Below are 14,670 nucleotides of genomic sequence, written 5' to 3'. Positions count from 1 at the left end.
TTCCTACTCAGACATATTAGAAAAATCTATTTTAAAAAACCTAAATAAAAATCAGATGGTGCTTTTGATAACCTTTTACCTCCTTGGTACTTTCACAGTGCTGGTTAGTGTTTGTTAATCAGCGAGTCATGTGGCAAATGCTTTATTGGAGTCAGCTAAATCACATAGTATAGATGAAGAAACACAGGTGGGCATTAAACTGAGGAACAACTACCTTACTCCTTGAGGAGCTGCTGTACATTTTATCCGACTGTTTTAAGCAAAATAAAATCATTTTCTTTTTGCTCAGAATTCTTGGGCTTTTAGGATTTTTCTTTTCTTTTTTTAAGATTTATTATGTAACATATATATGTTACACACATACACACATACTGTAGCTGTCTTCAGACACACCAGAAGAGGGCATCAGATCTCATTGTGAGCCACCATGTGGTTGCTGGGAATTGAACTCAGGACCTCTGGAAGAGCAGTCAGTGCTCTTAACCACTGAACCATCTTTCTAGCCCGGATTTTTGTTTTTGACTGTTCACTTTTTAAGGCACGGTCTCTCTATATAGCCTGACTGGCTGGGAACTAGCTATGTAGACCAAGCTGGTTTGTAACTTAGAGATCTGCTTGCCTCTGCCTCCCAAGTGTTGGATTAAAGGCATCCAATATCATGCCTGGCCTCCTCTGTGTTGGTTTTAAAGGTTAGTTTAGAACATGGTATTTTCTGTCTCTGTCTCTGTCTCTGTCTCTGTCTCTCTCTCTCTCTCTCTCTCTGTCTCTCTCTCTGTCTGTCTCTGTCTGTCTCTCTCTCTCTCTCTCTCTCTCTCTCTCTCTCTCTCTCTCTCTCTCTCTCTCTCTCTCTCTCTCTTTTTGTTCTGGAAGTCAGTGTGTAGACCAGGTTGGCCTGGAACTTAACAGCTATCCACCAGCCTCTGCCTCCTTCCCTGTCCTTCTGCTGGAATTGAAGGTATATACCACCATGCCCTTGCTGAAGATGGTATTTCTTTTTTTGAACAGCAAAACATATTTAATAATAGAAAGAGTGATGTGTAAAAGTCTGTCATCAGGGAATATACTTTCTTTAAATTCTTATTGCTTGGATATAAAAATTAATGTCCAAAAGGGAATTGCTGGAGGGTGTGGATAAAAGGATGGTTCAGTAGTTAAATGCAAGTGTACTGCTCTTCTAGAGGACCCAAGTTCAGTTCACAGCAACCATGCCAGGCAGCTCCCAGTCACCTTAACTCCTGCTACAGGAGCATCCAACGCCTCTGTGGGCACCTGAACTCATATGCACACACACGCTTAAAAAAATGAAGATAAATCTTGAAACAGAAAATTTTTGGGTAAATGTAAAATTTAAAATTTATTCAATAATTAAATTTGAAGAATTTAGCAGGAAAATTTATAATCTTACTCAAATTAGATTATCATATATTATTAAATGAAATCTTAAAGATTATTTTAATCAGTAGTATTATCAAAGAAACATCAATTTATCATTGTGTTCTTTGCTCTGTTTTTCAGCTTCCCAGAATCAAGAACGGCTGTGTGCATTTAAAGACCCGTATCAACAAGACCTTGGGATTGGTGAGAGTCGAATCTCTCATGAAAATGGGACAATATTATGCTCCAAAGGGAGCACATGTTATGGTCTGTGGGAGAAATCAAAAGGGGACATCAATCTTGTGAAACAAGGCAAGTAAAATTTTTTAAAAAATTATTTACCTTTTTATTTTATGTGCATTGGTGTTTTGCTTGTATGTATCTCTGTGTGAAAGTCAGATCTTGGGAGTTACAGACACTTGTGAACTGCCATATGGATGCTGGGATTTGAACCTGGGCCCTCTGGAAGAGCAGTGAGTGCTCCTAACAGCTGAGCCATCTCTCCAGTCCCCAAGTTACATTTTTTTTTTTTTTTTTTTTTTACTTAATTGCTTTGTGCTTTTGTGCTTTTTTTCTTTTGGGTGCTGAGAATCAAACACAGACCATTGCACATAGGCAAGCTCCCTGGCGCAGGGCTATATCTTCAGCATTGTTTTCATACAGTTGGAACTTATCTAGAAAGGACATGTAGGTGGATTGAAATTCTATTGGTAAATAAGATAAACACATAAATATATCTATAATTCACCCACAAGCTCCAAATTCATGAAGGAAGCTTACTTTTAGTGTATGTAGTTAGTTAGTCTGCTCGTTTGCTTGCTTGGCTGAAATCGGGTCTCACTGTGTGGCCCGGCAGGCCTGGAGTTCTCAGAGATTTGCCGCCTTCTGCTTCCCAAGTGCTGAGACTAAAGTCATGCTCCACTGTGCCTAGCCTTTCAGTGTGTTTTAATAGTGTCTTTCTCTTTACAAGTTAATGTTTGTAAATGAAGTTTGTATAAAAACCCAAAAAACTATTTAAAAACCAAGGTCTACAACTCATTTTTCTTAAAAAAAAAAAAAGTTTTGTGTTGATCCCCCCCTCCCCCGGGTACATTTTTCATGTATTTTAATATTTATATGAGTCCCAGTCTTCTTTTAAAATTAGAATAATGTTATATTATTCCAACCTCTTTTCCCCCATGTTATTGTAAATGCCCTCTGAAGACATGTGTACCTCAGCACCATATTTCACTGTGTATATGTATCACGGTTTACGTAAACGCTTTGAACACTATGCTGTTTTAAGGTTTTCACTGAAGTGCATATCCAGCAATGGAAACCTTCAAACATATATAAAAGTTGTGTCTGATTGCTTTCTATTTTTATTTTTTCTCATTTTTTAAAAAGTAGACTCTCTAATGTAGAATTAATAGATCATAAAAATATATGGTTATTTTAAAGGCTTTACATTAAAATTGCTATATTTTTCCAAAATTAACACACAAACTGATTACAGAATTGTAAGAGAGTGACTGTCACTGAATCTTTGTTACGATTGCATTAATTTTTTTAATTGAGACGCTTTAAATCTAAGTGCTGTTTCTTCAATAGTTCTTATAGTAATGGCGCAGTTAATGGTAATCGCTTTGTTGGCTGCCTTCCCCGTGAGATGTCTGTGGAACCCTTTACCATTTTCACTCAGTTTCTTTATGACTGTACTACTTAGTTTTATATGGCTGCTACAGTTACTTCATAATCTGTTGTTTTCCTTACTGTACTGTTTCCTAACTTGCTTTAATATTGATCTGTAGGGTGCTGGTCTCACATTGGTGATCCCCAAGAGTGCCACTATGAAGAATGTGTAGTAACTACCACCCCGCCCTCAATTCAGAATGGAACATACCGTTTTTGCTGCTGTAGTACAGACTTATGTAACGTCAACTTCACTGAGAACTTCCCACCTCCTGATACAACACCACTCAGTAAGTAGTAACAGGAATTTTTTTTTTAATAATTCCTTGTTCTAGAAGTTTTGAAAACGTAACGGATAAACATTCAAGGTTAGTAAAAATTTACCTAAAATCTCCAAAGTAATATACCAGCACCAGCAAAGCTTTGGTGTATTTATTATCAAGTAAGTCTCAATCAAGATATGATTTTCCCTTTGTTTGGCGTTATGATGTGTGTTTGTAATCCCAGAACTCCAGAGGCCAAAGCAGTAGGATTGTAAATTCAAGACAGCCTGAGCTAACTGGTAAGTTCTTACCCAGCCTGGACTACATAAAAGGACCATGTCTCAGCAAACAAAAAATTCAAAACCCTCTTAAGGAAGGGAATTTGGTGATAGCAAATGAGTGTGATGGTGCAAGCCTTTAATCCTGGCACTTGGGAGATAGAGGCAGATGGATCTCTGTGAGTTTGAAGCCAATGTGGTCTACATAGCAAGTTCTAGACCAGCCAGGACTACACAATGAGACCCTGTCTGAAAAACAAAATAAAACAACCATAATAATTAGAGAGAGAGAGAGAGAGAGAGAGAGAGAGAGAGAGAGAGAGAGAGAGAGAGAGAGAGAAGAGGGGAGAGGGGGAAAGAGAGAGAGAGAGAGAGAGAGAGAGAGAGAGAGAGAGAGAGAGAAAACTATAGCTTAGTTTGGCTTGTGTCTATAGCCACGCTCATTCTGGAGGCCAAGGAGGGAGGGTCACTTGAGGTCATATATTCAAGTCTAGTGTGGGAAATAAAGAGAAATCCTAATTCAAGAATCAGACAGCAGCCAGTATGGTAACAAATGACTTTTATTTAGCACTTGGAGGCAGAGGGAGGTGAATCTATATGAATTTGAGGATAACTTGGTCTACATAGTAGGTTATAGGCCAGCCAGAGTGCCATGGTGAGGCCTTGTCTTAAATGAAAATTCAAAATCCAAAGTAAGATCCCCCCCCCAAAAAAAGAAAAAACAAAAACCCACAAATAAACAAAAATCCCAACCAAACAAAATGAACATCAACAACAAAATCCTAGATTTTGGATTACATGGATTTACATGGATATACATGTAACTGTTGGATAGAGTATAAGACCATGTAATTGAAACTTGAAATATATGATATTGATGTAGACTTAGGAACTCAAAAATATCCACAAATGCATAATATGTATTATATGCGTGTATATGTAGTCATATAAAATATATATGTGCATTTAAATATAAATTTAAAAATTTAAGCATGCATACTGTGATAGCTTGAATGAGCACGGCCTCTATAGGCTTATATGCTGTTGCTTGGTTTCCTGTTGGTGAAACTGTATGGAAAGGATTAGAACATGTGACCTTGTTGGAGGAAATATGTCACTAGAGGTTTCAAAAGCCCACACCATTCCCAGTTGGTTTTTTTTTGCCTAATGCTTGTGGATCACATGTAAGCTCTCAGGTACTGCTATAACCCCATGCCTGCCTGCCTGCCTCCATGTTACCTCCCATGATGGTCCTCTTTTCTAAGCTGCCTTGGTCATGGAGTCTTTTCACAGAGATAGAAAGTAACAGAGGTAGAAACTGGTACTAGGGAGTGGCACACATTGCCGTGACAGGCCTGTAAGTGCTACTTTTTGGAGAAATGTATGAGACTTTGGATTAGGGTAGTAGTTCAATGCTGGAAGCATGGAAATACTAGTAGGAGCTTGGAAGACAGTAGTGCTGAGAGTAATGTGTGCTATGGAGGACCAACTCCACAGGTTTCAAATGGGGATCAATATTAGCAACTAGGACAGAAATATCTGTTCTTGTGATATTTTGGCAAAGAATGTAGCTGCTTTTTGTTCTTGTCCTAAGAATCTGTTCGAGGCTTTCTTTTGACTTTGTAGTAGTAGGACTCAAACTCTGGGCCTCAGGCATAATGAGAAGGCACTTCTTTTTTTATTTTTTTAATTTTTTATTAGATATATTGCTTTACTTACATTTCAAATATTATTCCCTTTCCCAGTTTCCTGTCCATAGGCCCCCATCCCTTCTCCCTCCCCCATACGGGTATTCCTCCCTCCATCCCCCTTACTGCTCCCCACCCCCATATTCCCCTGCACTGGGGGTTCAACCTTGGCAGAACCAAGGGCTTCCCCATCCACTGGTGCCCCAACAAGGCTATTCTCTGCTACATATGCAGTTGGAGCCCAGGGTCAGCCCATGTATAGACTTTTGGTAGTGGTTTAGTCCCTGGAAGCTCTGGTTGGTTGGCATTGTTGTTTTTATGGGGTTGCAAGCTCCTTTACCTCTTTGAATACTTCCTCTAATTCCCCCAAGGGGGTCCTATTCTCAGTTCAGTGGTTTGCTGCTAGCATTGACCTCTGTATTGGACGTGCTCTGGGTGTGTCTCTCAGGAGAGCTCTATATCTGGTCCCTTTCAGCATGAATGTTTTAGCTTCATCAATCTTACCTAGTTTTGGTGACTGTATATATATGGGCCACATGTGGGGCAGGCTCTGAATGGTCGTTCAAGAAGGCACTTCTAAGCTAAATTCCTACCTGTCTTGGTTAGGATTTCCATTGCTTAAAGAAACAGCATGACCAAGGCAACTCTTATAAAGGACAACACTGGGTAGAGCTTCAAAGCCCACTGCCATAGTGATGGATGCACTTCCTCCAACAAGCCACACCTCCAGACAGTACCACTTCCCATGGATCAAGCATATTCAAACCACCACCCCACCCACATACATACATTTCTTCTTTAACAAAAGAAAAAAAGGCAGAAGCATTTCAGTAGCAATAAACATGTATTATGCCCATATCTTAGTCTGTAATAGTGTTCTCTGCTAAAAGAAACTATTACTCCTTGAGAAGATATTTATTCCAGAACAAGAGCAAAGTAAGTCCAAGACTGAAATACTTTATGCTAGAAAGTGATCCACAAGAGCCATGATGCCCCTTATTGCCTCTAGCCTTGGGTGAGCTAGCTGGGGCAGCGCTGGAAAGTTTGCCCTCCCGATAGGAGTGTGGGTGAGCTGTTGGGCTGACTGCTCAGCTACCACCTAGGCCTAGGTCCAGGGCTTAGAGTTGGCCACCCCAATATCCACCCTGTCTGTGAGCTGCTGGAGCACGAAGGGGCCTGTTCTACAAACCCAAAGCAGTAGGATCTCCATTACACATGGTAACAACAGGGTACCTAAGGGGTGCTGGTGAGGATCCATTATTGATTATTGATGGTGTAGCAGAAGCCAGAGACCTGACAGACTCATTGCAGTGAACATCTGCAGGTAAATCTGTGTGGATAAAAGGCATACTGTGGGACACACTGTGACACACTGTGGGACACACTGTGACACACTGTGGGACACACTGTGACACACTGTGGGACACACTGTGACACACTGTGGGACACACTGTGACACACTGTGGGACACACTGTGACACACTGTGGGACACACTGTGACACACTGTGGGACACACTGTGACACACTGTGGGACACACTGTGACACACTGTGGGACACACTGTGACAAGGAGTTTTTTCTTTTGGGAGGTGGTTGCAAGTGCTGAAGGCGAATACAACGAAGGGACAGGGAGATGAGTGGATTGGGGCACATGATGTGAAATACAGAAAGTCAATTAAAAGTTAAAAAAAAATATGGAGCCAGTTCTACAGAACCCCTTCACAAGCTAAAATTGGGGAAGTTAGACTTCAAGAATATCTAAGTATAATAGTGAATTACCAACCATTCGAAGGAAGCAAAACTCATGAGTCAACTGTTAAGTGCTAACTGATAGATACAGGAGTGTTGGCATTGGTCAGGCATCATTCAGCTTCCATCACACAGGTCAGAGAGGAAGTATCAAAGACGACCATAAATCTGACAGCAGTTTCAGTGAGGAGCCAGGATATTTGTATGGTTTTAAAATGTCTCCAATTTGGGGTTGGGGATTTAGCTCAGTGGTAGAGCGCTTGCCTAGGAAGCGCAAGGCCCTGGGTTCGGTCCCCAGCTCCAAAAAAAAGAACCAAAAAAAAGTCTCCAATTTAATTGTGAAGGGAAAATTAGTAATTGGGATTTGGGGCATAGCTCAGTGGTATAGATTATTGCCTAGCTTTCGCTGATCCCTAGGTTCAATCCCTTGGATTATAATAAGAAGGAAGGGACAGGGAGAGGAGGGAAGACAGGAGAAACTAATTCATCTGGGTATCTTAGTCATTGTTCTATTACAATTCTTATAAAAGAAAGCTTTAATTTGGGGCTTACTTACAGTTTCAGAGGTTTAGTCCATTATCATCCTGTCAGGGCATTGAAGAAGAAGCTGAGAGCTACATCTTGATCATCCTAATTGACAAGCATCAGGAGAGGCAGACTGGGCTGGTGTGGGTTTTGGAAAGCTCAGAACCCATCCCCAGTGATTCACTTTCTTCAACAAGGCCACATCTATATATGCTGATGGGGGCACCATTCTTATTCAGACTACCACAGTGGATGTGCTGGGAGATGCCTGTAATTCCACCACTAGGGAAGTTAAGGATGGAGAATCAGAATTTAGCCAGTTTGAGTTCACAAAAGATTGGCCCACAAAAGATCCTATTTCAGCCAAGTGGTGGTGACTCTGGCAGGAGGGGCATACCTTTAATCCAGCACTAGGGAGACAGAGGCACATCTCTAAGATTGAGGGCAGCCTCATCTATACAGTGAGTTCTAGGACAGACAGGGCTGTTATACAGAGAAAACCCTGTCTTGAAAAATCATTAATTATTAATTAATTAATTAATGGTGATTATAAGTGGGGAATTGGAAATTACCTTGATCAAGTCATCAAAATTACCATATTAATGAATGTCAAATGAACATCGTGATACAAAGAAATGGATGCAGGATCACTATATTATAGTACTGAATCAAGTCATGATAAAACACCAGATAAACTTCAAATTAGGAGCACTCTAGTTAAAAAAGGGGTGGGGGAGTTATTTGTTTGTTTGTTTGTTTTTCTTTTTTTCGGAGCTGGGGACCGAACCCAGGGCCTTGCGGTTGCTAGGCAAGCGCTCGACCACTGAGCCAAATCCCCAACCCCTGTTTGTTTGTTTTTTAAAGATGAATTTATTTTATTTATATGAGTACACTGTAGCTGTCTTCAGACACACCAGAAGAGGGCATCAGATCCCATTACAGATGGTTGTGAGCCACCATGTGGTTGCTGGGAATTGAACTCAGGACCTCTGGAAGAGCAGTCAGTGCTCTTAACCACTGAGCCACTTCTCCAGCCCTGTTTGTTTGTTTTTAATTTTTAGATTTATTTTACTTTTTGTATGAGTGTTTTGCATATATGTATTCATGAGCACCATATGCATGCCTGGAGACTGAAGAGGTCAGAAGAACTGGAGTTAGGGATGGTTGCAAGCCGCCATGTAGGTGCTAAGAACTGAACCCAGACCATCACAAGAGCAGCAAGGGCTCTTAACTACTGAGCCAACTTTCTAGAATTGGGAGGGGTATATTTATAAATGTTAGTGCCCTACAAGACAAAGAGAATCTGAAAAAGATCTCATTTAAAGAAGGGATAATGAGGTAAGGTGCTTGTTATTCAAACATGAAGGCCTGAGTTTGAAATCCCAGCATCAACATTAAAGCTGGAAGTGCATGTATTACCTCAAAGAGGGGAGGAAGGATATGGAGACAGGACTACTCCGGAGCTCACCAAATTAGTGAGCTTCAGGTTTATTGAAAAGACTGTCTCAAAAAGAAAGTAGAAAGTAAAAGAGGAAGACAGCTGATATTGAACTCTAGCTTCCACACAAAGCACACAAGCACAAATACAGCTATGTGCATACCACCCACACACAGACAAGCACACAATATATAACACATCAAAGCAAAATAAAGTAACCATTTTATGTTATTTTTATATTACATGTGTATGTGTGTTTGTGTGTAAGAATATGCATGTAAGTGCAGGTGTCAGGGGAGGCCAGAAGACCTGCTTCTGTAGAGTGTTGAGCTTAAAGACCTACACCACTCTGCCTGGTGATTTTGTAAATTCTTATAGAACTATATTTCATAGGTTTTTAGAAACCATAAGACAGCCACATAGCAATAAAATCTCTATAGACTATCAGTCCCTGTTTTTGTGGGCTGTTACTAAAAGATTTAAAAGAATAAATAGTCTACTAGTTGCTTTTGCTGAAACATAGAATCTTTTTTTTTTTTGGTTCTTTTTTCCGGAGCTGGGGACCGAACCCAGGGCCTTGCGCTTCCTAGGCAAGCGCTCTACCACTGAGCTAAATCCCCAACCCCTGAAACATAGAACCTTTTAAAATAATTAAGTACTAGCACTTATTAATAATATTGAAAAGGGCTATATGAACACTTATATTCTATTTACAATGTAGATTCTACTCTTACTGTAGATTACTGTCGTAGTTATGGTTTCTGTTGTTGTGAAGAGACACCAACACTAAACCCAGCTTGAGCATCTAAGACCTCAGAGGCTCCCCCTCTGCACCCCCAGTCATACACTTTTTCCAGCAAGGCCACATGTCCTAATAGTGCAACTCCCTATGGGTCTATGGGGTCCATTTTCATTCAGACCACAATTACCAGCTAATTCTAGTTGACAAGGACTTTCATCTCTGTTCAAAAAATGAGAAAATAAAAACATCATTGCTTTTCTTTTTCCAGTTTTGGCAATTGAAGCATAGTTACTTATTGCATCTTCCAGGGAGGTTAATTACTACCATTAAAAAATAAAAGAATTTTGGAGCTGGAAAGATGGCTCAGTGGTTAAGAACAGTGGCTGCACTGCCAGAGGTCCTGAGTTCAATTCCCAGCACCCACATGGTGGCTCACACCCACATGGTGGCTCACAACCATCTGGAATGGGATCAGGTGCCCTCTTCTGGTGTGTCTGAAGACAGTGACAGTGTACTCGTATACATGAAATAAATTTTAAAAATAAAAATTCTTAAAAAACAAAAAAATTTTGTAATTAGAAATCTAAGCTAATTATTTTTCTGTAATTCATAGTAGTTGAAGTCTGAAGTAAAAATTCCGTTTAGTCAGGGCAATGTTACCAGATAGTTTTTGAAGATAAAACTGGCTAGAGATGAGGGCTAAGGGTTCATAGTTATTTACTACTATGCTCCCTGTACCTCAATTTTCACTTTCTCCTTTTGCTAGTATGTTTCATAGTTTTGGAACAGAATTGCTTGCTTTCATTTTTTGGGAACCTTAAAAAATACTAAGTAGTTGGGGCTGGGGCAGCAGTCTAGCACTCACAGGTGGCTCACAGCCCACTCTGAGTCCAGCTGGGTCCATGCCTCCTTCAGGCCTCAGCATGAACGCAGTACACATACATCATGCAGGCGAATACCCATACACCAAAATAAAAATAAATAGATCTAAATTTAAAACGATGATGTTGGGCAGTGGTGGCACACACCTTTAATCTCGGCACTGGGGAGGCAGAGGCGGGAGGATGTTTCAGTTCGTGGTCAGCCTAGTCACAGCATAAGTTCCAGGACAGCCAGGACTAGGCAGAGAAACCCTGAGTTGGCAAAGGGGAGAAACACACACACACACACACACACACACACACACACACAGTATTCTATACCTACTTAATATACAATTTACAGTAGACTTAGGTTCAGACAAAATTGTCAAATTAAGAAAATTAAGCTCTTTTCTTCCCTTTGAGGTCTTATTTTCTCAAGAAGGAAATAAAACTTTTCTTCTTCATTCAGCTTTCTCTTTTGCATAGCGTCCGAGTCTGACACTGTTAACTTTTCCAAGGCACTATCCTTTCTTCACTCATTAACAGTCCTATTATTAGCATGATTTCCCCTTGGTCTTAAGACAGTAGTTGTAGATATCTATTTAATGGGGTTTTAATTATAAAATACTTGTATTGAACTTTAAAATAGTAAAGAATGCTATCCTACATGCAATGAATGGTGACTAAACTTGTTGACTTTATCTAGGAGGCTAGAGTTATTATTCTGAACAGTCTGTTCAGAATACCCCGTAAGATAAGCACTTGGTGATTTAACAGGGGCCGGGAGGCAGCTGAGAACACCTTCCAGCACTTGGGATGTGGCAGGCACTGTACCTTTACACTCTCTGTATACTAAAGTTTTAATGTAACCCGTTCAGAAACATGAAATCGTTTCATTTTTTTTTTTTTTTTTTTTTTTTTTTTTTTTTTTGTTTTTTTCGGAGCTGGGGACCGAACCCAGGGCCTTATGCCCTAGGCAAGTGCTCTACCACTGAGCTAAATCCCAACCCTTCTACCATCTTCTTAGTTCACATCGAGGAAACTGAGGCTTAGATATGTAACAGTCACATACCTGATGTTATAGAGTAACAAATGGTAGAGACAAGTATACAAACAATGGGCCCATTTATATTTTGATATGAGCTAAATTAGGGAATAGATTCTATTTTGAAAATAATCGTTTCCTAAAATTCAAGAACCCTGCCATGATTTTCACTGTAACTGTATATCCCTAAGAATTCTGTTTTCTATATTATTTAATATTTTCTTAAAATTATCTAATTAATTAAAAGTTTTATATATATTTATGCTTATGCGTTTGAATGTTGTGCCTATATGCATGTATGTGTATCACACGCCTATTTGATGCCCTGGGACTGGAGTTATGGATGGTTATGAGCCACCATGTGGGTGCTGGGAACTGAACCAAATTCTTTCCAAGAGCAGCCAGTGTTCTTAATCATAGAGCCTCTTTCTAGTCACCTACATATATTTTAAATGCTTATCATTGTTGTGAATGAAAAGAAAATATTATAAAAGTAACTTTAAAGTTTATTTAAAAATAAATAAAACAAAAGCTGTATACCCATACACATAAATAAAATATATTAATTAGCTAGATATTGTTGTTTTAAAGGTTGAAGCTGGCATTTTCTGTGTTAAAAGAAAAAACAATTAGCTAATGTTTGAGAGGTAATAGATAAACTACTACCAAGTTGAGATTTTTCTCTCAATTAGAGAAAAAAAAAATATTCATCAGGATGGGCATAGTGGCATATACCTTCAATTCCAGTACTCGGGAGACAGAGGCAGGCAGATCTTTTGTGAGTTTTCTGGTCTACAGAGCAAGCTCTACAACAGCCAGGGCTACTCAGAGAAACCCTGTTTCAAAAAAAAAAAAAAAAAAAAAAAAAAAAAGAAAGAAAGAAAAGAAAAGGGAAAGAAGGAAAAAAAAATCATTAATATGGTCCATGCAGCACTGAAAACCAAAAGTCTTGTCACTCAGAAAGGTAAACTGTGTTATTTTGAGGTCTCTTATAGTCATAGGCTTTACTCTGCTTAATAAGAAAATCAGTTTGTGGGTTGGAGAGATGGCTCAGTGGTTAAGAGCACATCCTGCTTTCCCAGAAGGCCCAGATCGGGTTCCCAGCTTTCACATGGGTCAGGGGACAACTGCCTGTAGCTGTAGCTCCAGGAGAGCCAATGCCTCTGACCTCCAGGGCATTTGCACTCATACACATAGACAGACACATGAACACAATTTTAAGAAGAAAGTCAGTTTTTCAGTGATTGAATTTCTATCTATAGTATTTATTTGTTATACTTTTAAGAAATTTTCATATATTTGTAAATTCACAATTTGAAAGAAGTACATAATTATTAGAATTTTTGGAAACTTATTATAGAACATTTTCTTGATAAGATATCTAGAATTGCTATAATTAGCCTCCCTAATTATTTATATAAACAAGATAATTAAGTCAGTAGAAAAGTACGAAAAAAACTGTTCATATATATTTAATTCCTTAATTAAACCTAATTCATTCTATTGAACTTTGGCAGTTCTTTTTTGAGTGTCAGGATATAAATGTAGAATTCTTTTATTTTTTCACTTACATTATTCATTACTTTGAAGTTGGGCCAGACAATGAGAAACAAGATTGAATTGCATCTAAACCCAGGTTTAGGAAATAACATTATAATTTTATTCTGTGTTGTTAAGATTAGAAATTATAATTTCTAGCATCTGGCAACAGATGTTTTTATCTCACACCAAGCTAGGAAAGAAAACTTACAGTCGGGAAGCCAGTACTGGCATGGGGCCACAAGTAGTCTCTGACTTCAGTTTTTAGTGTTTCTCTAAGAGCATTAAATAGAAAATGGGAAGTAAGGATGGCTCAGGATGCTTGTTAAGAGCCAAAACAAGACACATTTTATACTTATTAAAAGGAGAAAGAGCAAAAAATATGTGCACATTTTAGGAAAATAATTATTTTGAATTAATTAGGAATGGGACTGAAGAGATATCTCAGCAGTTAAAAACACTGGCTGCTTGTTCTTCTAAAAGTTCTGAGTTCAATTCCCAGCAACCAAATGGCTGTTTTCAACCATCTATATAATGGAATCTCTTGGCTTTCTCGTAGTGAGAATTTTGGTTTCTTTGAAAACACAAAAATATTATAAGAATGTGCTTTTGTTTTAATCCCAGGTGTGGGATATGGGGCTGCTTCCGACTGTCCAGCAGGTGACTATGATTTGCCTCTGGTGTGGTTGTGCCAGCTGCATAGAGGTTCTGTGAGTGCGTGACTTTTGGAATTCTAAGGACTCTTCAGAGGGTATATAAATGCTTGCGCCCTGAGAGGCAGGGTTGTGGTTGATTGGTTGCAGTTTGTTAAATAGTTGTGCACAAAGAAGAAACAAGAAGAAGAAATCAGATATCCTGATGGCGAAGATCAAACCTGCCCCAAGGAACTCAATGCTCTTAATCAAGTAAAATCAAGTGAAAAAGCAGATCATTCAGTCCAGCATACAGTGGCGCAGGGTGCACTCACCATTCTAAGGGAGGAAAGGGAGCCTAGTGAGGAAGCGCTGGACCAAAAGCAAGACTGAAGACCAGCAGAGAAGCTCCAAACTCTAAATCTCCTCGTCTGATGTCAAAGCGCTCTTCAGATCTCAGCCTGTTCCATCTCTGTTGACCGCAGCACACTTCTCTCCTGGGCTGGTCCCACTCCCTGTTAGCAGCTCTCCTTGGCAGGTATCCCACAGCTCTGGCATCTCCAACATCTTGGGGTCTCCAAAGCAATCCAGGCTTCACCTTCACAGCTTCACCAAGTGGCCTCTCTTGGCCTCCATGTAGGGACATCTCTACCACATGCCTTTCCTCAGTGGCTTTCCTTAGTTGTGGAGAGAGATTCCATAACCTTTGTTCAGTCTTTGACTCTAAAGCCAGAACCATGTGACCAAAGCCGCTAAGTTCTGCTGCTCTCTGGGGCTGGAACATGACCCCCTTCTTCAAATACATTTTTGCCCACTTTCTGATTTTGGTTTCCTTCACTGCCTAAGCTTGGTTGTTCTGGAGC

At 39.6% G+C, this 14,670-nt stretch overlaps 1 protein-coding gene across 1 annotated transcript in view; it reads left to right on the top strand.

Annotated features, from left to right (window-relative positions):
• Bmpr2 (bone morphogenetic protein receptor type 2) overlaps nucleotides 1–14,670 on the top strand; it is a 108,213-nt gene that overhangs the window by 49,859 nt on the left and 43,684 nt on the right. The window contains exons 2-3 of the mRNA XM_032902905.1: nucleotides 1,516–1,686; nucleotides 3,165–3,335. Coding sequence (XP_032758796.1) covers nucleotides 1,516–1,686; nucleotides 3,165–3,335 — 342 coding nt within the window. The remainder of the gene's footprint in view (nucleotides 1–1,515; nucleotides 1,687–3,164; nucleotides 3,336–14,670) is intronic.

Source organism: Rattus rattus, chromosome 5, assembly GCF_011064425.1.
Source record: "Rattus rattus isolate New Zealand chromosome 5, Rrattus_CSIRO_v1, whole genome shotgun sequence".
Classification (NCBI taxonomy): Eukaryota; Metazoa; Chordata; class Mammalia; order Rodentia; family Muridae; genus Rattus; species Rattus rattus.
The sequence above is the reverse complement of the archived record's forward strand: the minus strand, read 5'-3'. Positions and strand labels throughout refer to the sequence as shown.